We start from the raw sequence: 16,474 nt of genomic DNA on the forward strand, positions 1-16,474 counted from the left end.
TCTCTACCATCTTGTAGGAGATGAAATTGTGAGTGGCGCCACTGTTCACAATGACAACTAGTTCTTGCTCAGAATCTCTCCTCTGATTTTCAGTATTTTGGGTGAATCCAACCCTTCTAGTGAGTGGATGGAGAGTTTGACTACCAAGGGTGCCATTTCTTCTCCCGCTACAGCTTCAGGCTCTTTTGTGGCTTCATCTTCTTCATCCAGATACATGAGAAAGCACTAAAGCTATTTCATAGAGAACTGGTGGTTAGGAGAGTATTGTTTGTTACACCCATAAAACAAAATTTGGTTGAAAATTTTGAAATTTCGACTGAAATTTTCGATTTTGGGAACCTCGAAACGAAAAACTAGGGAACCGAAAAAAACCCTGAGTTTTGATAGAAACCGTCAAAATTTCGTCGAAACTTGGCTTAACCTAGCTGGACCAACTGGTTTCATGAGGAAAAAATTTCCAAATTTCGTGGAAACTTAAAACTTTTTCCTACAAGTTTCATAGCTTTCCCAAATTTTCAATTTTTTTGTTTCTTTCATGTTTACCCAAATACCCCGCCATTAGGACTTCCCTATCCAAATTGCGTATTCCCTCAAACTGGTTATCTTAGGCATGTTGATGACCAGACTTATAAAGTTACAATTGTCAATTACCTTGATAACCATTGGCATAAAATGTCATGGGATATCTATGTTCGTTGGTTGGAGGAGAGAATGTTACATGCATAGTACTACTCAGCTCACAAGATGGATCCACTGAGGCACTCCTCTTGGCATTGAGTTGAACTTTCATTTTATTGTCAGTTACTTTGTATTTGATGTTTTGAAGTTAGAAATTATTTATCGAATGTTATGTATTTAAATAGTTAAGTTTATAGTGTACTTCTTGGACAACTCTACATTGATGTTATGTACACACATCTACATTGATTTTTTAGCAAAATACAGCCAATGTGTTTTTTATACTCTAATTAGCTTAAACGCAAAGTCCCACCCTAAAATACTTCCTAAAACCTATCGAAACTTGCACAAAAAAGTCTAAAGTTTCCTCGAAATTTCCCAGTTTCCCACCTAGGTTTTCCATTTTCACCTAATCAAAACTTGAGTTTCCCTCGATTTTTTTTTCTATGGTTACACCTGAAGCGTAGACCACTATTATGTTTGGACTGAAACTCCGTCAAAGTCGGTCGCTTGTATCTGGAATTTCGCCAGAAGGATACTGGAGCTTCTACCTCTACCGGTCTGGGGTTCTCCACCACCGTCGCTGCCTTTTGGTTGCATTGAGTAGCAGCCCCAGAGTTTAGAACAGAAGGAAGACATTAGGCCAAGGTTTTTATGAAAATACCCCTTGTCCATGGGTGTTCCCCATGGGCCAATAAGGTGGGCCTCTGCTTGCGGGCTCATGAATCCCCTTGTTGGGCGGGGCTGGTTTAATTTCGTAAAATCCCAATTTCTTTCTTCAACCAATTGGGCCAGGTTCGTTAATTTGTCCAATGTGGTTGGTGCGAACAACCTTACTTATCCCTAATATATTCTTTTAGTCCATTGATGAAGATGCTCCTCAACCACATGGGGTCTTTTGCCTGCACAGCTGCCAATGCCTTCTCAAACCGCTAAGGTAACATGCTACAGTGTCTTCCTGCTTGAGTGTTGCTAACATTTCGTGCAGAGACTTAAGCTAGTCTACCCCGAATAGCGTTAACAGTTCCTTCCTCATGGCTACTCAATTTCGAAAGGGATCCCTCATCTCCCAAAACTGCAGCTAAATCAGCACTGCTCCTTCGAAACACACCATGGCTGCGAGCACGCGTTCATCCTCCCTGACTCCATTGAGTAAGAAGTATCACTCAACTCTTACCGCCCAGCCAATTGGGTCTTTGCCAGTGAAGATGGGATGTTCCAGCTGTAGATGTGTTTCCTCTCGTGGCGGTGGTGCATGTGGGAGTTCTCCTTCCGTGGTTTCATTTTCCACCTTCACCTGCTGCGTAGATGTCTCTGCCCAAGAAGTCTCTCCATCAACTATGCGACATTAGATTCCCGATTTCATCCATGAAGCCAGACATCTGAAGCTCCAGGGAGTCAAATTTGGAATCCAGCCCTGCAACTTGGATGGTGACTTTCTGTCATCTTATTTTCAATTTCTTCCACTTGATCTTCCATTCTTGAATTCACCATTCCCAGTTTCGGTGTGGTTCTGATTCCAATTTGTTAGGAACACTAGGATAGCAATGTCATCCTCCTTTAACCTTCACTTTATATTTACACTAGAATGTAATAGTTCAGCCCAGAACAGAGCACAGCATCAACTACAAACTCTAGTGTTAACAGAAACCAAGTAAGACCACCCTGGCTATAAGAGGCCAGTACTCTCCTGCTAGTTTCCTTGCCCAAATCCAATACATTCTTCTCATGTCCCCTCTCATCCTCCCTCCTGACAACAAAACATTTACCAATAACTAACCCCTAACTGATTCCCTAACTGACTGAACATTAACCTTAACTGCCCCTGTTTCGGTTCTTCCTAGTGTAGACTCCAGTAACCAAGGGCCTAACAGGCTCTTCTTTCTAACCTGTAGCCAACATGTTAAAAAGAAGAAGAGAGGGGAATAAAAAAAGAAAAAAAGAAAAGAAGAAAGAACACGAAGGATAACAATCTGTAAAAAAACAAATGACTCAGTATCTTTCTTTATAAGATTGTAAACAATTCCCAAGTCTGCAACCAGTACCTAGTAAAGAGAAGAAGAAAGAACCATGAAAGAATTGGGCTGCGTGATAGAGTGTTTGTTCTACAGTACCAGTGATGTATCCCAGGGTTTAGGGATAGATTTTAGGGCCTTCTAAATTGGAACCGGCACACAATTAGGGTTTATAGGCTGTCTTGGCTAAGGTAGAATAGGGGTTTAAGCCTGCTGGTTTTGCTGATCAGACTGCCTTCTATTGGGTTTTCTACAACTACAGTAGGGTCTAATTGACAAAACTCAATAAAATTCTGATTTCTGGAAATTTCTGAAATTCTACAGTTCAAGGAAAAAGATGAATTGCAGGTTTTTGTTAAACTTCAGAAATAAGGGTGAATTGGGGGAATAAGATTAGGACTGTGTTCTAGGCTTAAGGGCGATCAGAAAGGAAGGAAAAAGGGGTCAATTGGGGCTGGGAATATGGTTTCCTATTAGGGTTAGGACTTTAAACGTGGGGAAGAAGAGGAGGATGTGAGATGGCTTCTAGGGCTTATGGATGGCTGCGGACAGAAAGAGAAGAAAGGCTGGGTTGTGGATGGAGTTACACTGGTGAATTGAAAGAATTGCATAAAACTCTCTATAGAATGCTTGAATTGGTGATTGAAGACCTTGAGGTTGAAGAACAATGGACAAACCCAGCCGTAGGGTGTCCTCTAAGGATCCCACAACTTTCACGAGCCAATCTTCTCAAACTCTATTTTTACTCAATCAATCAAATCTGAAAATAACTTATAATTGAAAGGCTATTTATAGCCTGAAACAAAGGACTATGACTCGTATTGGGATATCTTGACTGTTGGGGTGGTCCCATTGCAGCTTAACTTGAACTTTGGAACACTTATCAAAAAGAATTTAATTATTACACAATCTCAGCCCTTGGATCTAAGATCTCTGTTAAACACTTCAAGTCATCTAATTAAGCATATGCTAATTAGATAACTTAAGATCCATGCAACCAAATTACAAATAAACTGGACTCTTTCAACCTGACTCGACTCACAAGTAAACCAGTCCCAAACTGACTCCAAACTTGACTCAACTTTTACTAAGTCAATCAACTAGACCAAATAACAAACTTATAGTTGATCTAGAACCCTTAGATCAAGGAGAATCCTTCCAGACCCATATTGGGCCCCAAAAAAAGGGGACCCTTGGGTATTCGCCCAGCCTTAGGTGCACCTTTGGTCTGATTTTGGGCCCAATTTTAGGGGGTCCAACCCTTGATACGTCAACCAGCCATTCAGCCAACATATTTAATTATAATTTACCGAAGGAAATTACAAGAGGAATATAACTCATAGCTCTTACATATTTGAGCTTTAAGCTCAATAGGAAAGTCACTTAGACTAGGACACTAACAAATAAAGACCTAAACCACTAAGCAAACCACTATAAGTGAACTCCTCCTATCGTGTTATATCATGTTAACTCTCATTATCTCTTAACACCCAACTGCAAGCTGGAGTAAACACATACCAAAGTTGTCTCTAGCTTTGACAGACATAAACAAACTTGAAAGGCAGCACCAGTCTTGAACCTTCTGGTAGTCAGACGCTAGCAAGCTTAAACTAGTATTCTCGATTGTCATACATTTATCTCTTCCCAAAAAAAGACAATAAAGGCAGCATTCAACGATTTCATCAAACACCCTTCAGGTCAGCAAATGTGGCACCCAACAACAGCATTAAAGTCCGTTAGAGGTAGCACCTAACATCTACATAAGTGTTCATAAAATTGCAGCTCTATTGCCTGCACAAAAAATCTCATAAAAGTGCTGCTCCCATGGCTACGTGATAAACTCATAATAGTGCTGCTCTAGAGCCTGCAGAAAAGCCCATCTCCGTTCTCAAGGAAGGCACTCCAACAATAATTGAACTTACGCATGTGTCCCCAACAATGATACTCCAATGCCGACCAACTTCTGAGTCCATAAAATTCTCAAATAATATTGCGTGCAGCCTTGCGGTAGTCATCTTCAATCTCCTGCTTATGTGTAACAAGGCGCATGAACTGATAACGACTAAAATCTCAAGAGATCCAGCATTGATATATTGTCAATCATCCCTCACACTGACAAATAAAATCAAACTGAGGTCAACCAAAGTAAGGTAATGGCTACTTGATAATTAATCCATCAATCCCCACTCAATCATTATTTAGCCTACGTCAACACACCAACGAATGTAAATCCTTCATGGGCTTCTTAAATCTGAAAATTCGCCCAACTCAAAGAACTACTGGTAATATTGTAGTAACCCAGATTATCAAGGGGTCATTAGTAATTCATGGAAAAATAATGGAAAATCTGTAAATATAGCAAATCTATGAGGAAAATGGCATGAATCTCATTTAGCAATCTCAAAAAGAAACACAAACGAAGGCCAAAGGATAAAATTGGAACAGAGCACTTTTAATTGCAGGATGTATAAGATGAGAAGGCATAGGTAATAATTGAAGGTACACATTACATACCTAATAAGCTAAAGCTAGAGGGAGAAGTCATAACATGATTTTTTTTTCCCTTCCATTCCATGACAGTCAAGTAACTAGCTAAGCAGAAACTTCCTCCTTACAATAAGGAACTAAATAGCTAATAAAAAAGAAGGCAGAATCCATTATTAAATAAAGAAAAAGCATATAAGAAAAGGAAATTGAAAAACAAATAAAGCAGCTAACAAGAACCCAACCAAAAAAGGAAACCTTATTTTTTTCTCCTTGCAATAAGAAAAACTCAAAAGGAAATGAAGCAGACATCAAATATGACTTGAAACTCTTAGCAAGATGATAGCAGTGGCATCAACAAGTGAAAAACCAAACTCGTTCCAATAGATTCAAGAATCAAGGGAAACTAGGATAACTTGGAAGAAGCATAGAAGAAAACAAATATGTCCTTGACTCTCAATCCTGACTTCCTATCAGATCCAAGAATTAAGTGGTCTTTGGTTATTCAATCTCTTTTTTAAACTCATATAATCAAGTAAAGGAACATAACAAGCATCCTTTAACCACAGCTAAAAATCAAAACCAATATCGCCTCTTCTTCTCCCTCTGATACTAAACTGACTTCTGATGCAAGCTTGATTCCAAAAATAAACCTCACATGGTAAATTGTAATCCACAAATTCTAGTTCCAGCTAGAGTTTTATAAACTCAAATAAAAACAGCACCGGACAGTATCAGTTTTAGAAAGCAAGTGATGCCATCAATCAATTAGATGTCAAAGATCTCCAGCAAGTTAGAAGAACATACGAATTCAATATTCACTCTACAAGACCTTACTTCTTCTATGGACTATGGTTTCATTCTTCAAACTGGAAACCCTGGATTGGCTCTCAACTAGTACCTGGTAATGATGAGAAGAAGAAGAAGAAGAACAATGTAGAATGCATGTTCTGCCGTACAAGCCAATACATCTATTTATTATAAGAAAGAAACATAACTCATAACTGTTACCTAATTAAGCCTAAAGCTTAATAGGAAAACCCATTTTAACTAGGACAATAATAACTAAAGATCTGAAGCCGAGCAAACCACGATAGGCCCTCTATCGTGTTACATCATGTTATTTCTCATTATCTCCACTGATGATCATCAACTTGGTAGAAGATCTTGCTCTCGAGGATCTTGCCACCTTGAAAAACTGATATCTCGACCATCTCGGCGAGATCTCGGTCAAGATATGCGATTTTTTTGCGTCAACTCAGTGGCCCATCTCGGTGGTTTTAGGGTCCCAATTGGGCTAAATTTTGGTTTTTATTCTATTTAAGGCCTTTTGAACACATTGGTGGCCTTGGATTTGTTAGAAAACAACCCTAAGTATGATTTATGAGTCTATCCATAGTGTGAAACCGAAATTTTGTAGGATTAGGGAATGCAAGGTTATACAACATGTAATATAGAACCTTTAAGGCATACAAGTGTAAAGCAAGTGTTTCAAATGTATCAAATAACCTAAATGTCATCACAATTTCATTCATATGAGTATCACAATTTCAATTTTCAACAATAGAATAATAAAATTATACAACCATTAGAAGTTCTATATAAGTCATTAAATCATAAGTTCATAAGACTAGCAAAGAATGATTGATCTTTCTTCGATGTTGTAGATGTGCTAAGAGTATTTGCAAGTGAAAATCCAGTCGAAATGCCCAAGAAAAAGGGTGAAAGTTGAGAGTTCCAGCAAGATATCCCAACTCTCTGCTCTCACTCTCCATCTCATCTCGCTTCTTTGAAAAAGCGAGATATCTCGCGAGATCTCCCACCATGATCATCAAGGTCACCAAGGAACTCCTTAGATTCTTAAATCAGCTGCACATTGTACACCTTAACTCCCACAATATAATATGTTGCGGTCTGACATGTGGTGGAGGTTTAATCCACGTGCAAGCTCTGTGATCCTGCTGTTCCAAATAATATGTATGTTCCAACTTTCAGTTATGGATTTAGACTTTGCATTTTGCTCTCTGAGATAATTAAGGGTCCAAACTTTATTACAACATCCTCAAATATGGTTGCTACCACCTGATCCTTGGTTCTGATTTTATTTCTAACAATTTTGTAATCCCTTTCAATCCAAAGATGTTGAATGGTTATGCAGAAAGCCAGTTTCATGATTAACTAATCTTGTCTTTTGACTCATGGTAATACCTCATCCGTAAAGCTGTCTTTTACACTCCTGTCATGATTCTTCTCTCATTTGTTAATTTATTGAAGATGGACTCCCTGACTGAACCCATGATATCACATTGGTGAAACAAGTTGATATCTGCTTTCTCTTCTAACCAGCTAAAGACAATGTTTGGTTGCACCTGGGTTCTCCTCCTGGATAAAATTTTCCTTGTTGAAGGGGCATCCCTTAGACATATAAAAGCAATAAAGGAGTGGCTATGGATATTGGTAGGAAAAGACACTGCTTTTTACCAGTCGACCCTTTAAGATTTCTGTCTAATGAGGTACAAGGCTGATTTGGTAGAGAATAACCCTGTTGAGATCCTTTCCATGCAATCAATGATCAAACTCTAGTTTAGTAATTACATTACAATCAGTCCAAAAATATCAAACCAGTAGATGTAGCAGCCTTGTAGCACAGAGGAGAGAAGTTGGAGTCTGAAATTTGTCTCTTGTTTCTGCACTTGCTAGAACCTGTATTTTGCATTGCTATTATTCAGAACAACACGTGCACTTTATAGGGTTTGGTTTCTGAACTCTTTGAACCTATCTGAATTCCCCAAATGAACCTTGGAAAGTATAAAAGTTAAAAATTGAAGTATCGACGCGGACAAGTCACCAAGACAGCTGATGTTATTGGAAATGAGCCTTCATTCGGGTTTTGCAGGTGTTGGGTTTTTGATCCCATCGTTTGATTTTGTAGTGAGCCAACATAACAGGCCTAAAATATGGGTAGAACATTGAAACTCGATTCACTTAATTAGCTTCCTGATCTGTTTAAGTCACGTTTTTAGTTAGGTTTGGTTAGGACTTCCTTTATATTCTTTGAGTCTGTGCTTGAGTCTTCTGTATAGGGTTTTATGAGGCTACAGCCTTGTACACAGATCCAATGAGAATGAGAAAAGAAAATGCAAATCTTTGTGCTTTACTCTGTGAAAGTACAGGAAGATGCTGTCGGTGAGCGACCAAAATATTTTAAAATCTTTGCTATTTTTGGTTCTGGTTCATTTATTATAAGTTATCAGTAAATCAGCTCCAAAAACCGAGAATGAACCATACGCCCCCACCCCTCCCCTACCAACCCCAAAAAAAGAGGTAGAAACTAAAATTTCTGTATACTTGTATTACTTGAATCCTGGTAACAAAGAGAGAGTGAACATTTTTCACTTTACTTAGAACTGCTGTTAAAGTTCCATAGGATTTCTGTAAGAAACTGGAAGTGTTGGTGTAAAAAAATTATAGGGTGTCGGGATTTTGGGAGTTCGAACTCCCCTTGTTATACAGATTTCATACATAAATGGTTCATTGCAAAAAGTTTTTGCCCCTTGTATGCAGATTTGGTTGGCTATTGGTTCACTTTTCATTACAACTGTCATTGCCATGCTTTTCTAGAGTAATAAAAAGGTCATACACAGTAAATGAGTAACGTAGCCTCAAATAAATTAGGGCCATTGACCAGGATCTTTACTCAGAAGCTACTTACACAACTTTCCAGTCTCGAACCCATGATCACTTGATCACATGGAGGAGCCTCACCATTGCATGAAGCATCTTGTCATGCCATTCTAGAGATATATGGGGGAAATTTTGTTAATTTCTTTATTAACATTTGAATGCCTGAACAGGCTGAATGTCATGCTGCAAAAGCTTTGCAACTACTTTTGAAGCTAAAGAGACACATAAAAATTGTGTATGGTCTAAATGATGCCCGATGTCAGGTTTGTGCAACCCTACTTGGTGCCCACCATGATATTCGTAAATACTAACATTCTCTTTATCCAAAATTGGTTTTGTAGAGCTAAATCTTATCAAATTTTGTGACTTTTTCTCTAGGCATTTTCTCCAAATGAGCCTCTAAAATCAGGGGAAGTTTTGTCAAAGCCGCAGAATGTTCCCTTCAATATCAGTGAAACTCACATTAATTTCCCTGCTTCTGTTGATGACGTAATCGAGAGATACCAGGTAATATGTGATGGCTGTAATATTCACTCTGTTTTTGTAGTACTAAATTAAGTGGGCACAGGTGGACTAGACCTCAAGTGCAGACCTCAAATGCATCATTAGCACTTGAGCTCAGAATGAAGAAAGAGGATAATGCTTCTAAAATTGTTTTCATGAAACATCTTTGTTATGTTACCTGTGGTCATTACATTTTATTTTCACCTTTTTGAATTACTAATTATTTTTGTTAACATTCCCTGATTCTCATTGACTACTCATTGTTCAGATTTTTACTTCTGATATTTCCTTGAGGTTCTGCTTGTTTCATGGAAAATCAGTTTGTAGTTAGAAAATATTCCTGCCTTTTTTTGTCCTTCACGTCGAACACCTCTTCATTCTCACTGCTGGTTTACATGACACTGGAGCATATTTGGGCACAGTTGATTCAGGAAGAAGGATTCAAATGTAATTGGGATATAATCCTCATGGTAATTTGGAGGAGTTATTGAATAGTTATTTTTGGTTGTGGTTATTTTGAAGTTGTGTAGTTGTGGTAAATAGGGAGTTGCATTGTGAACGGAAGTGATTTATGTGGAGGGATAACTATTTGTAAGTCTACGAAATAGGCATGATTTGAAAGAGAAAGGACTTTGGTTCCCTATATTTTCTCTTTGGAGAAAAGAGGTGAGGCTTCCTCAGTAATGCCAAGTTATCCTGTTTTATCTCATTGTACTCTTGTCAAATATTTCTTTTCTGTATCTTTCCCCTTTTTATCTCTTCTTCCCTAGTCCATATATCAAATATCCATTGAAATAAACAGAACATATTTACATAGATTTTCCTGGATTTAGTACATAAAAGCAAAATACCCAGGAAACCTTTGGGAAGGTTTATTTAGGATTTTAAATTTTTGAACCCCATGATGAATTGATGGAGCTACATGACAGGATTGACACCTGGATAATATTTTGTCGACAAATCTAGTTGGCCCAATCAATCAACATAATCTCTTAGTGTTGAAAAAGAATATTCAATCTTACAAACTACTTATTGAGTTGAAGAACCATCCTAGTCTACTCCTCAGCCCCCACTATTTTTTCCCTTCTTCTTGGTGGGGTAGTTTTGGAGTTTTCATGTGTTTCTTACTTCGATTAGAAATTAAAAAATAAAAAGGTAGACTATAGAGTTGAATTTATGTGGATCAAATCATGAAAATGAAAGGATCAAAAGTCTGTTCACATGAACAGTATCATAGGCCATATTATTCTGGACTGCTTCAAGAAGATCCTATGGTGTCCAAGACCAGATTATGTGGAGGTGATTTTAGAAAATTCAATTGTCTTTTCATGCATTAGGAGTTCATTTCTTTATTTATATTGAGCTATTTAATGAAGTTGCTTTCCCTTTAGTCTTTGTTTTAGTATGTCAATATTATTCTTGTAATAGTTGTCTAATGGCAGTGAGTTAGCATTCCTACATTTAGTTGCTTTACAATTGTCTTACGTAGCAGAGTTCATATACTTGTATATCAAGTCCCCACAACTGGATGAAGTTGAATTATATTTGCTTTGTTGAACTATTTTCCTTAGAGAGGCCATGAAGGTGAGATGCCCAAGTTAACATATCCATCTACCACCATCCACTTGATCTCCCTTCATATCATTTATCTGTTCTTTTCATCATTGCTGGTTAGGCTCAGAGCCTTGGTTGATGTAATATAGCCTTAGCCTGGCTGGACTAACATTATCTACCTTGGAGATGCAGACCAATTTCTGCCCCTAAACCAGTTTTTGGTTTTGGAAGGGCTGGAATTAGTATTAATTTATTTTAAACTCTTTCAATTGCTTGGTTAGATTACGTATGATTACCTTGGTAGTTTTGCTTTTAAGCATTATTTAGTTTGGTTAGGTATCTATTCGGAGTTGTTTCCAATATAGTTTTGTCTCTATATTTATGCAAAGGTTCACTGCCTGTTTGGTCATTGTAACCATAGATGACTTAGTTGTAGGAAGTTTGATTATTGAAGTGCGCTACTGAAGCTTTGAATGAGTATGTGGGCTTAAGTGTTCCCTTGCCCATTCTTCTTCCTAATCCTCTACCTTCTCTTTCTGAAGCCCAACCATTGTTGATCATGGCCAAGGTCTATACCATATTACTATGGTTATTTGATTAGGAAGTCCAACTTTATGGATTTGTAAATACTTGCTCTTTCAAACATGGCAACAAAACCATGAAATTTTTCCTTCTAAGGGACCTTTCTGATATTAAAGCTTAAGAAACTAGTGGGTCAATTTCTCCTCCAGCGAGTTGGTTTAGATAGTATCCTTGGTTCTTTACCAACTCCACCGAGTATTTATTTTTGTAGTATCTTAGCCTGGTCGGACCGACATGATCAATTTGGAAACCCAGACCAAGGGCTCTAAACCAGTTTCTGGTCTGGGAATGGCTGGAATTAGTTTTCCTTTAATTTTTGTCTTTAGTTGCTTGGGCAGGTTAGGTAGGATTATCATCAGTAGTTTCCCTTTTAAGCATTAGCCTTGTTGTTTGGTTTTGTATATGAAGTTATTTCCCATTCTAGTTAAATTTCTACTTTTATGCAAGGCTTATTGACTAGTTATTCATTGTGTAACTGTTTTGAAATTAGATTATTGAAGTTTGCTGCTGAAGCTTTGCGTATGTGTGACTGTTTCCCTTCCCGTGACCCTTTTTTGTCTGAAGCCCTCAATAGCAGATACACCTACAAGGTCTGCACCACTAGCTGCCCCTGCAACTAGAGACTTTCTCTGCCACTACCGAGGCTATGACTCCTCCGTCAGCATAGTGTTGGCTGCTGCTTCTGAAACATCTTTCTAGTTTCACCCCTTAACCTTCTATTCTTTGAGACTTTCTCCTCATCAGGCCACCAAAAGTAATCTAAACAGGAGGTTAATCCACCCTAACAAGACCTAAGCTCGAGATCCATTAAGTGACTGAATATCACTATCTGTTACATTGTCTTTTTCTGGTTATTGAGCGTAGAGGGTGGAACTTGGTGAATGGTGAGGTTACTCCACTCTGACCAAGTAGTCATGGATTTGAGTGTCTAGGGTCTTGCCTCTCTGCATAACCGCGGGGGGGTTAAGGCTGTTATGACAACCCTGCAGTGGCTGGACCTCGTCCACTGGTATGCCCTTTTAAATCTAAACTGGCTTGTCGTTAAGGCATTTGTTTACTGGGTTTCATCACACTGTTTGGTTTGGTGTGTGTGTGTGTTTGTGTTTTTTTTTTTTTTTTTTTTGGGGGGGGGGGGGTGGTGGTGTTGGGGGGAAGGTTACTTGAAATCTGGCAATCTATTATGGATTGATGTTTAGTTTACTCCACTTCCTTCTTTGTGCAATGGGAGACAACATAGGCTTGCAACACGAAGATGCAGGTTCGAGCCTTTCTAAGTGGCAACTTTGTGCAGAGTTTTGCTTCTTTCCAAACTTCTCCTGGACCCTGCAATTGCCTGCAGCTTAGTTGAAAGGGGGGAAAAGAGTTGGTTGTGGGGGGGGGGACTAGAGTTGATCATCTTTTTAGTATACTCCTTCCTTCTAGGTGGGATCTGTAGCTTTTTATGAGGCTTAAACAACTAATGCATGTAAAGATGTTGGTTCAAGTTTTTTGAAAGGCCACATTGCACAACAATGTGAATTTTTTGTATTGTTTCTGAATTGTTCCAGGACTTATGAAGTGGCACTTGCAGTGGATCACAGCCCTCTCTTCTATCTTGCAACGTATGCTTATTGTTTGTGTTTATTGGCTTTTCATGGGCAGGAACTCAAGGCTGCATTGAAGGAAGACACTGTTGACTACTCCACCTACACAGCTAATGTCAAGAGGAAGCGCCCGCCTGCCCGAAATTCCAGAGGTGGAAAATCTTTCCGTGAGCCAAATGCATATGATGAAGATGATGACATATATGATGAAGATTGGACTAGCTCAGCACGAAGGGCGAACTACAGTGCCCGGAGAGGCAGTGGCAGTAGAATGAGGTAGACAAGGTTGGTAAGTACAGTTAGTAGCTGACATGTATATTATGTAGGAAGGAAGCAGAAAAAAGGATAAGATAAAAAAGGAAAAGGAAAAAGAAAACTAGGAATAGGTTGAAGAAAGGTGGTGTGGGGCCACTTATTTTTGTTGGGCTAAGATAGATAGGGTAGTGATCTCTGTAGCTGTATCCTCCTTTCATTTGCATTGCATCTTACTAATTGTAACCCCATTTTTGTCAATGAAAATTCATTTGCATTCATAAGCCTCCCTTCTGTTGCCCTTACAATTTCTTCCTTGATTACGTAGTTGAATAATTGAAGCATCCTCTGGTGCACTTGGGTAAGTCTTCCTCAGCTACTGCAATTACCAGGACTCAAACAAGGAGTCAGAATCCCACCTCCCCCATTCTTTTCTTCGCACCTACGACTGGTAAATTCTCCAACCTGTAGACAGGGATAAGGCTGCATACATTTGATTCTTAGACCTTGATAAATGCAGGAACCTTGTGCATTGGGTAAAGCTTTTTTGCACTTGTAAATCCCCTACCAGTTTCTCAAAAGAATTAAAAAATTGTGAGGAAAAAAAAATTAATAATCTACCTGTCCATTCTTTTTTTCTTTTTTTCTTTTTTCATGTCTGTGTAGAGCGAGTGGGTGTTGGGTGGTCGTGTTTAATGTCTTGCAGCATGCATGACTTCCCAACTGGTCCAGATGCCCTGTATATGATGGTAGTGCTTCTACCAAACTTATGCAACATGCATGACTTCCCAGTAGGCTCCGATCCCCATAGGATGAAGAAGAGTATTCTTTTACCAATTTTATTAGCAAGGTTATAGCTCCTAATCGACTGAGAGAGCAACTCAGTTACAGGTGTATGTGGGTTTTCCCCTTTTTCTACTTTCCTCTATTTTGTAGGAATTTCAAGTTACATCTTTTATCACTTTATCACTAATTATATGAAATGTCTTTTTTTCTTTTTTTTTTGGGTTGAATAATTATATGAAATGTCACCATGAGATGAGTGTAGGATTACTCTTTGAACATGGATTTGCTACTGTACTGAGTTTGACGTACATGAAGCATAGTGTAGTGATGTATACAAGTGATAAATACTGTGTTTATCTGCAAATGAAATTTTAACTCAGAATTTTTGTTGCATTTATTTAAGATGTAAATATTTGAACAGGAAAGTTTCGAAATAAGAAGCTATAAGAATCTTGGCAATTTTCTGTTTGATTTGCACAGTTTGAAATGTCAGGGGGATTATATATTTTGGCAATTTTTCGTTCTCTCATTCTGATACTCAGGAATAGGTTCTCAAGCAACTAGATGGAAACGAGACATTAAACCTGAGGGTGTTCTTTAATTTCTTTTCTGGGTTCAGCTATGACCCACTTAAATCTGCTGTGTCCAGGCCGCCCAGTTTTAACAACTTGTTAGATATCTCTCCACTATTTGGTTTAATTTTTAGACGCTTCTATAGGGTCACCATAAATCTCAAGGGAAGAGGAAACATCATCTAGAAATTGAGAATCTTGTTTTTATCATATTAATCTGACAATTTCATTTATATATTTGAACAGTGTTTATTTCCAACCCAGAAAGGTTTTCTTGGGTGAGTAAATCTACACATTCGATATATATTTAAGTCATAGGGTTGCTCGTCTCCTCTTAGAATAGATGAATTTGTTCCTGGTTCGGCCTGCCATCTCATCCATTGAGATACACCATTGCTGAAATCTTCAAAATTTGGGAGTGGATTTCTGGGATAACTAGGTTTCCTTGCAGCCATACATGCCCAATTTTTTCACCGATAATGGAATTTGGAAAGAAAAGTATAATAGAAAGTTACCTCTACCCCAAGCTTTGGTTATGCTCCAGTATCATAGAGATGGTTCCTGATGTACCAAAACAAACTCCTTGCATTCCCAATGGCATCTTCAATGTTCTTTGTTTGCCCTTCTTGCAGGGGTGTTCTTCCCTTCTCCCTAATAGCGACATTGGTGGATGGATCAGAAGTAATTTATTTTGGCAAGGTTTTTGTAGCAATCTCTGAGGCGTTATAAAACATTTACTATGTAGTATTTTGTAAAAATGAGAAATCGATAAAATGATTCTGAGAGTGAAGAAGGTTCCTCTAAACCATTTGCTCCCCAAGTCCTGCTTGTCCATCTTTGCCTTATGCCTTTGCACAAAAATCCTTCCTTCCCTATGATTTCTCAGATTATGGGCACAATAAGATGTTTTCAAGAACTTATTGAACTTCCATTTGTAAACAAAGATTGGTCAGCCAATGTAGAAATATGTAAGGGTAATTTTATACAAGAACTGACTTCCTAAAGTGCTCTTGTTTTGAGAAGTGAAATAATCTCATTGAAGGACCTTAGAAGAGCTAAGGTTTGACTTAAGATACTCTTAAGAGAAGTGGCGGATATACATAGTGTAGGTCTTGTATCTATCATGGCCTCAAACGGAACTGACTAAAAAATAAGAATCCATGTGACCGATTCCATTTAGTTGAAACAAGCTTATTGTTGTTTGTTTGTTTGACTTTCTAAAAACATAGAAATACAGCCAAATGCATTATCACGGTCAATCTCATAGGCTGTCAATTGTTTTTTTCCCTAGTATTTTCCTTGGTCTATGGCGAAATCAATTCTCTTTGACTGGTCCACATTAACTGATTCAGTTCCTAAGGACAGCTGGTTATGTCCCAGCTGCACATTCCCTTTTATATAGAAAAACGAACCAGACCTTTTTATTGGCTGTAATAAAACAGAACAGGAAAAATTTATAAATTGAAAAGTGGAATCCTCTGGAGTTCATGGAGACCCTTGGAAAATTAAACAGAAAAGGAGTTTAACTAATACTTCACAGCCCCAGCTTTGGAGAAGATGTCCGCCATAATATCCTTTTGGTAATGCATCCAATCCACGTCCCAACCGTCTCGAATTTCAATGGTTAATGTATTTCCCGACCTTTCGGATCTCCGTTTCTGCAATTAAGGTAGTTAACAAATGGCATTGCCGCGAAATGCTTTGGTTGGACTTGCTTTAGCCGCTTCCAACTTCGGTCGGGAACTTTAGTTTGATATGTTTGGGTCAGACTATAGCCTCT

The 16,474-nt window shown here is 38.3% G+C and overlaps 1 protein-coding gene across 1 annotated transcript in view; it reads left to right on the top strand.

Moving 5' to 3' along the window:
• EMB2773 (PHD finger family protein) overlaps positions 1–16,115 on the top strand; it is a 63,394-nt gene extending 47,279 nt beyond the window's left edge. The window contains 3 exon segments of the mRNA XM_089164619.1: positions 9,032–9,124; positions 9,240–9,368; positions 13,143–16,115. Coding sequence (XP_089020745.1) covers positions 9,032–9,124; positions 9,240–9,368; positions 13,143–13,364 — 444 coding nt within the window. The 3' untranslated portion in view covers positions 13,365–16,115.
• Positions 16,116–16,474: the final 359 nt, after the last annotated feature.

Source organism: Hakea prostrata, chromosome 8 (assembly GCF_041222555.1).
Source record: "Hakea prostrata isolate BN-2017 chromosome 8, UWA_Hpros_2, whole genome shotgun sequence".
Classification (NCBI taxonomy): Eukaryota; Viridiplantae; Streptophyta; class Magnoliopsida; order Proteales; family Proteaceae; genus Hakea; species Hakea prostrata.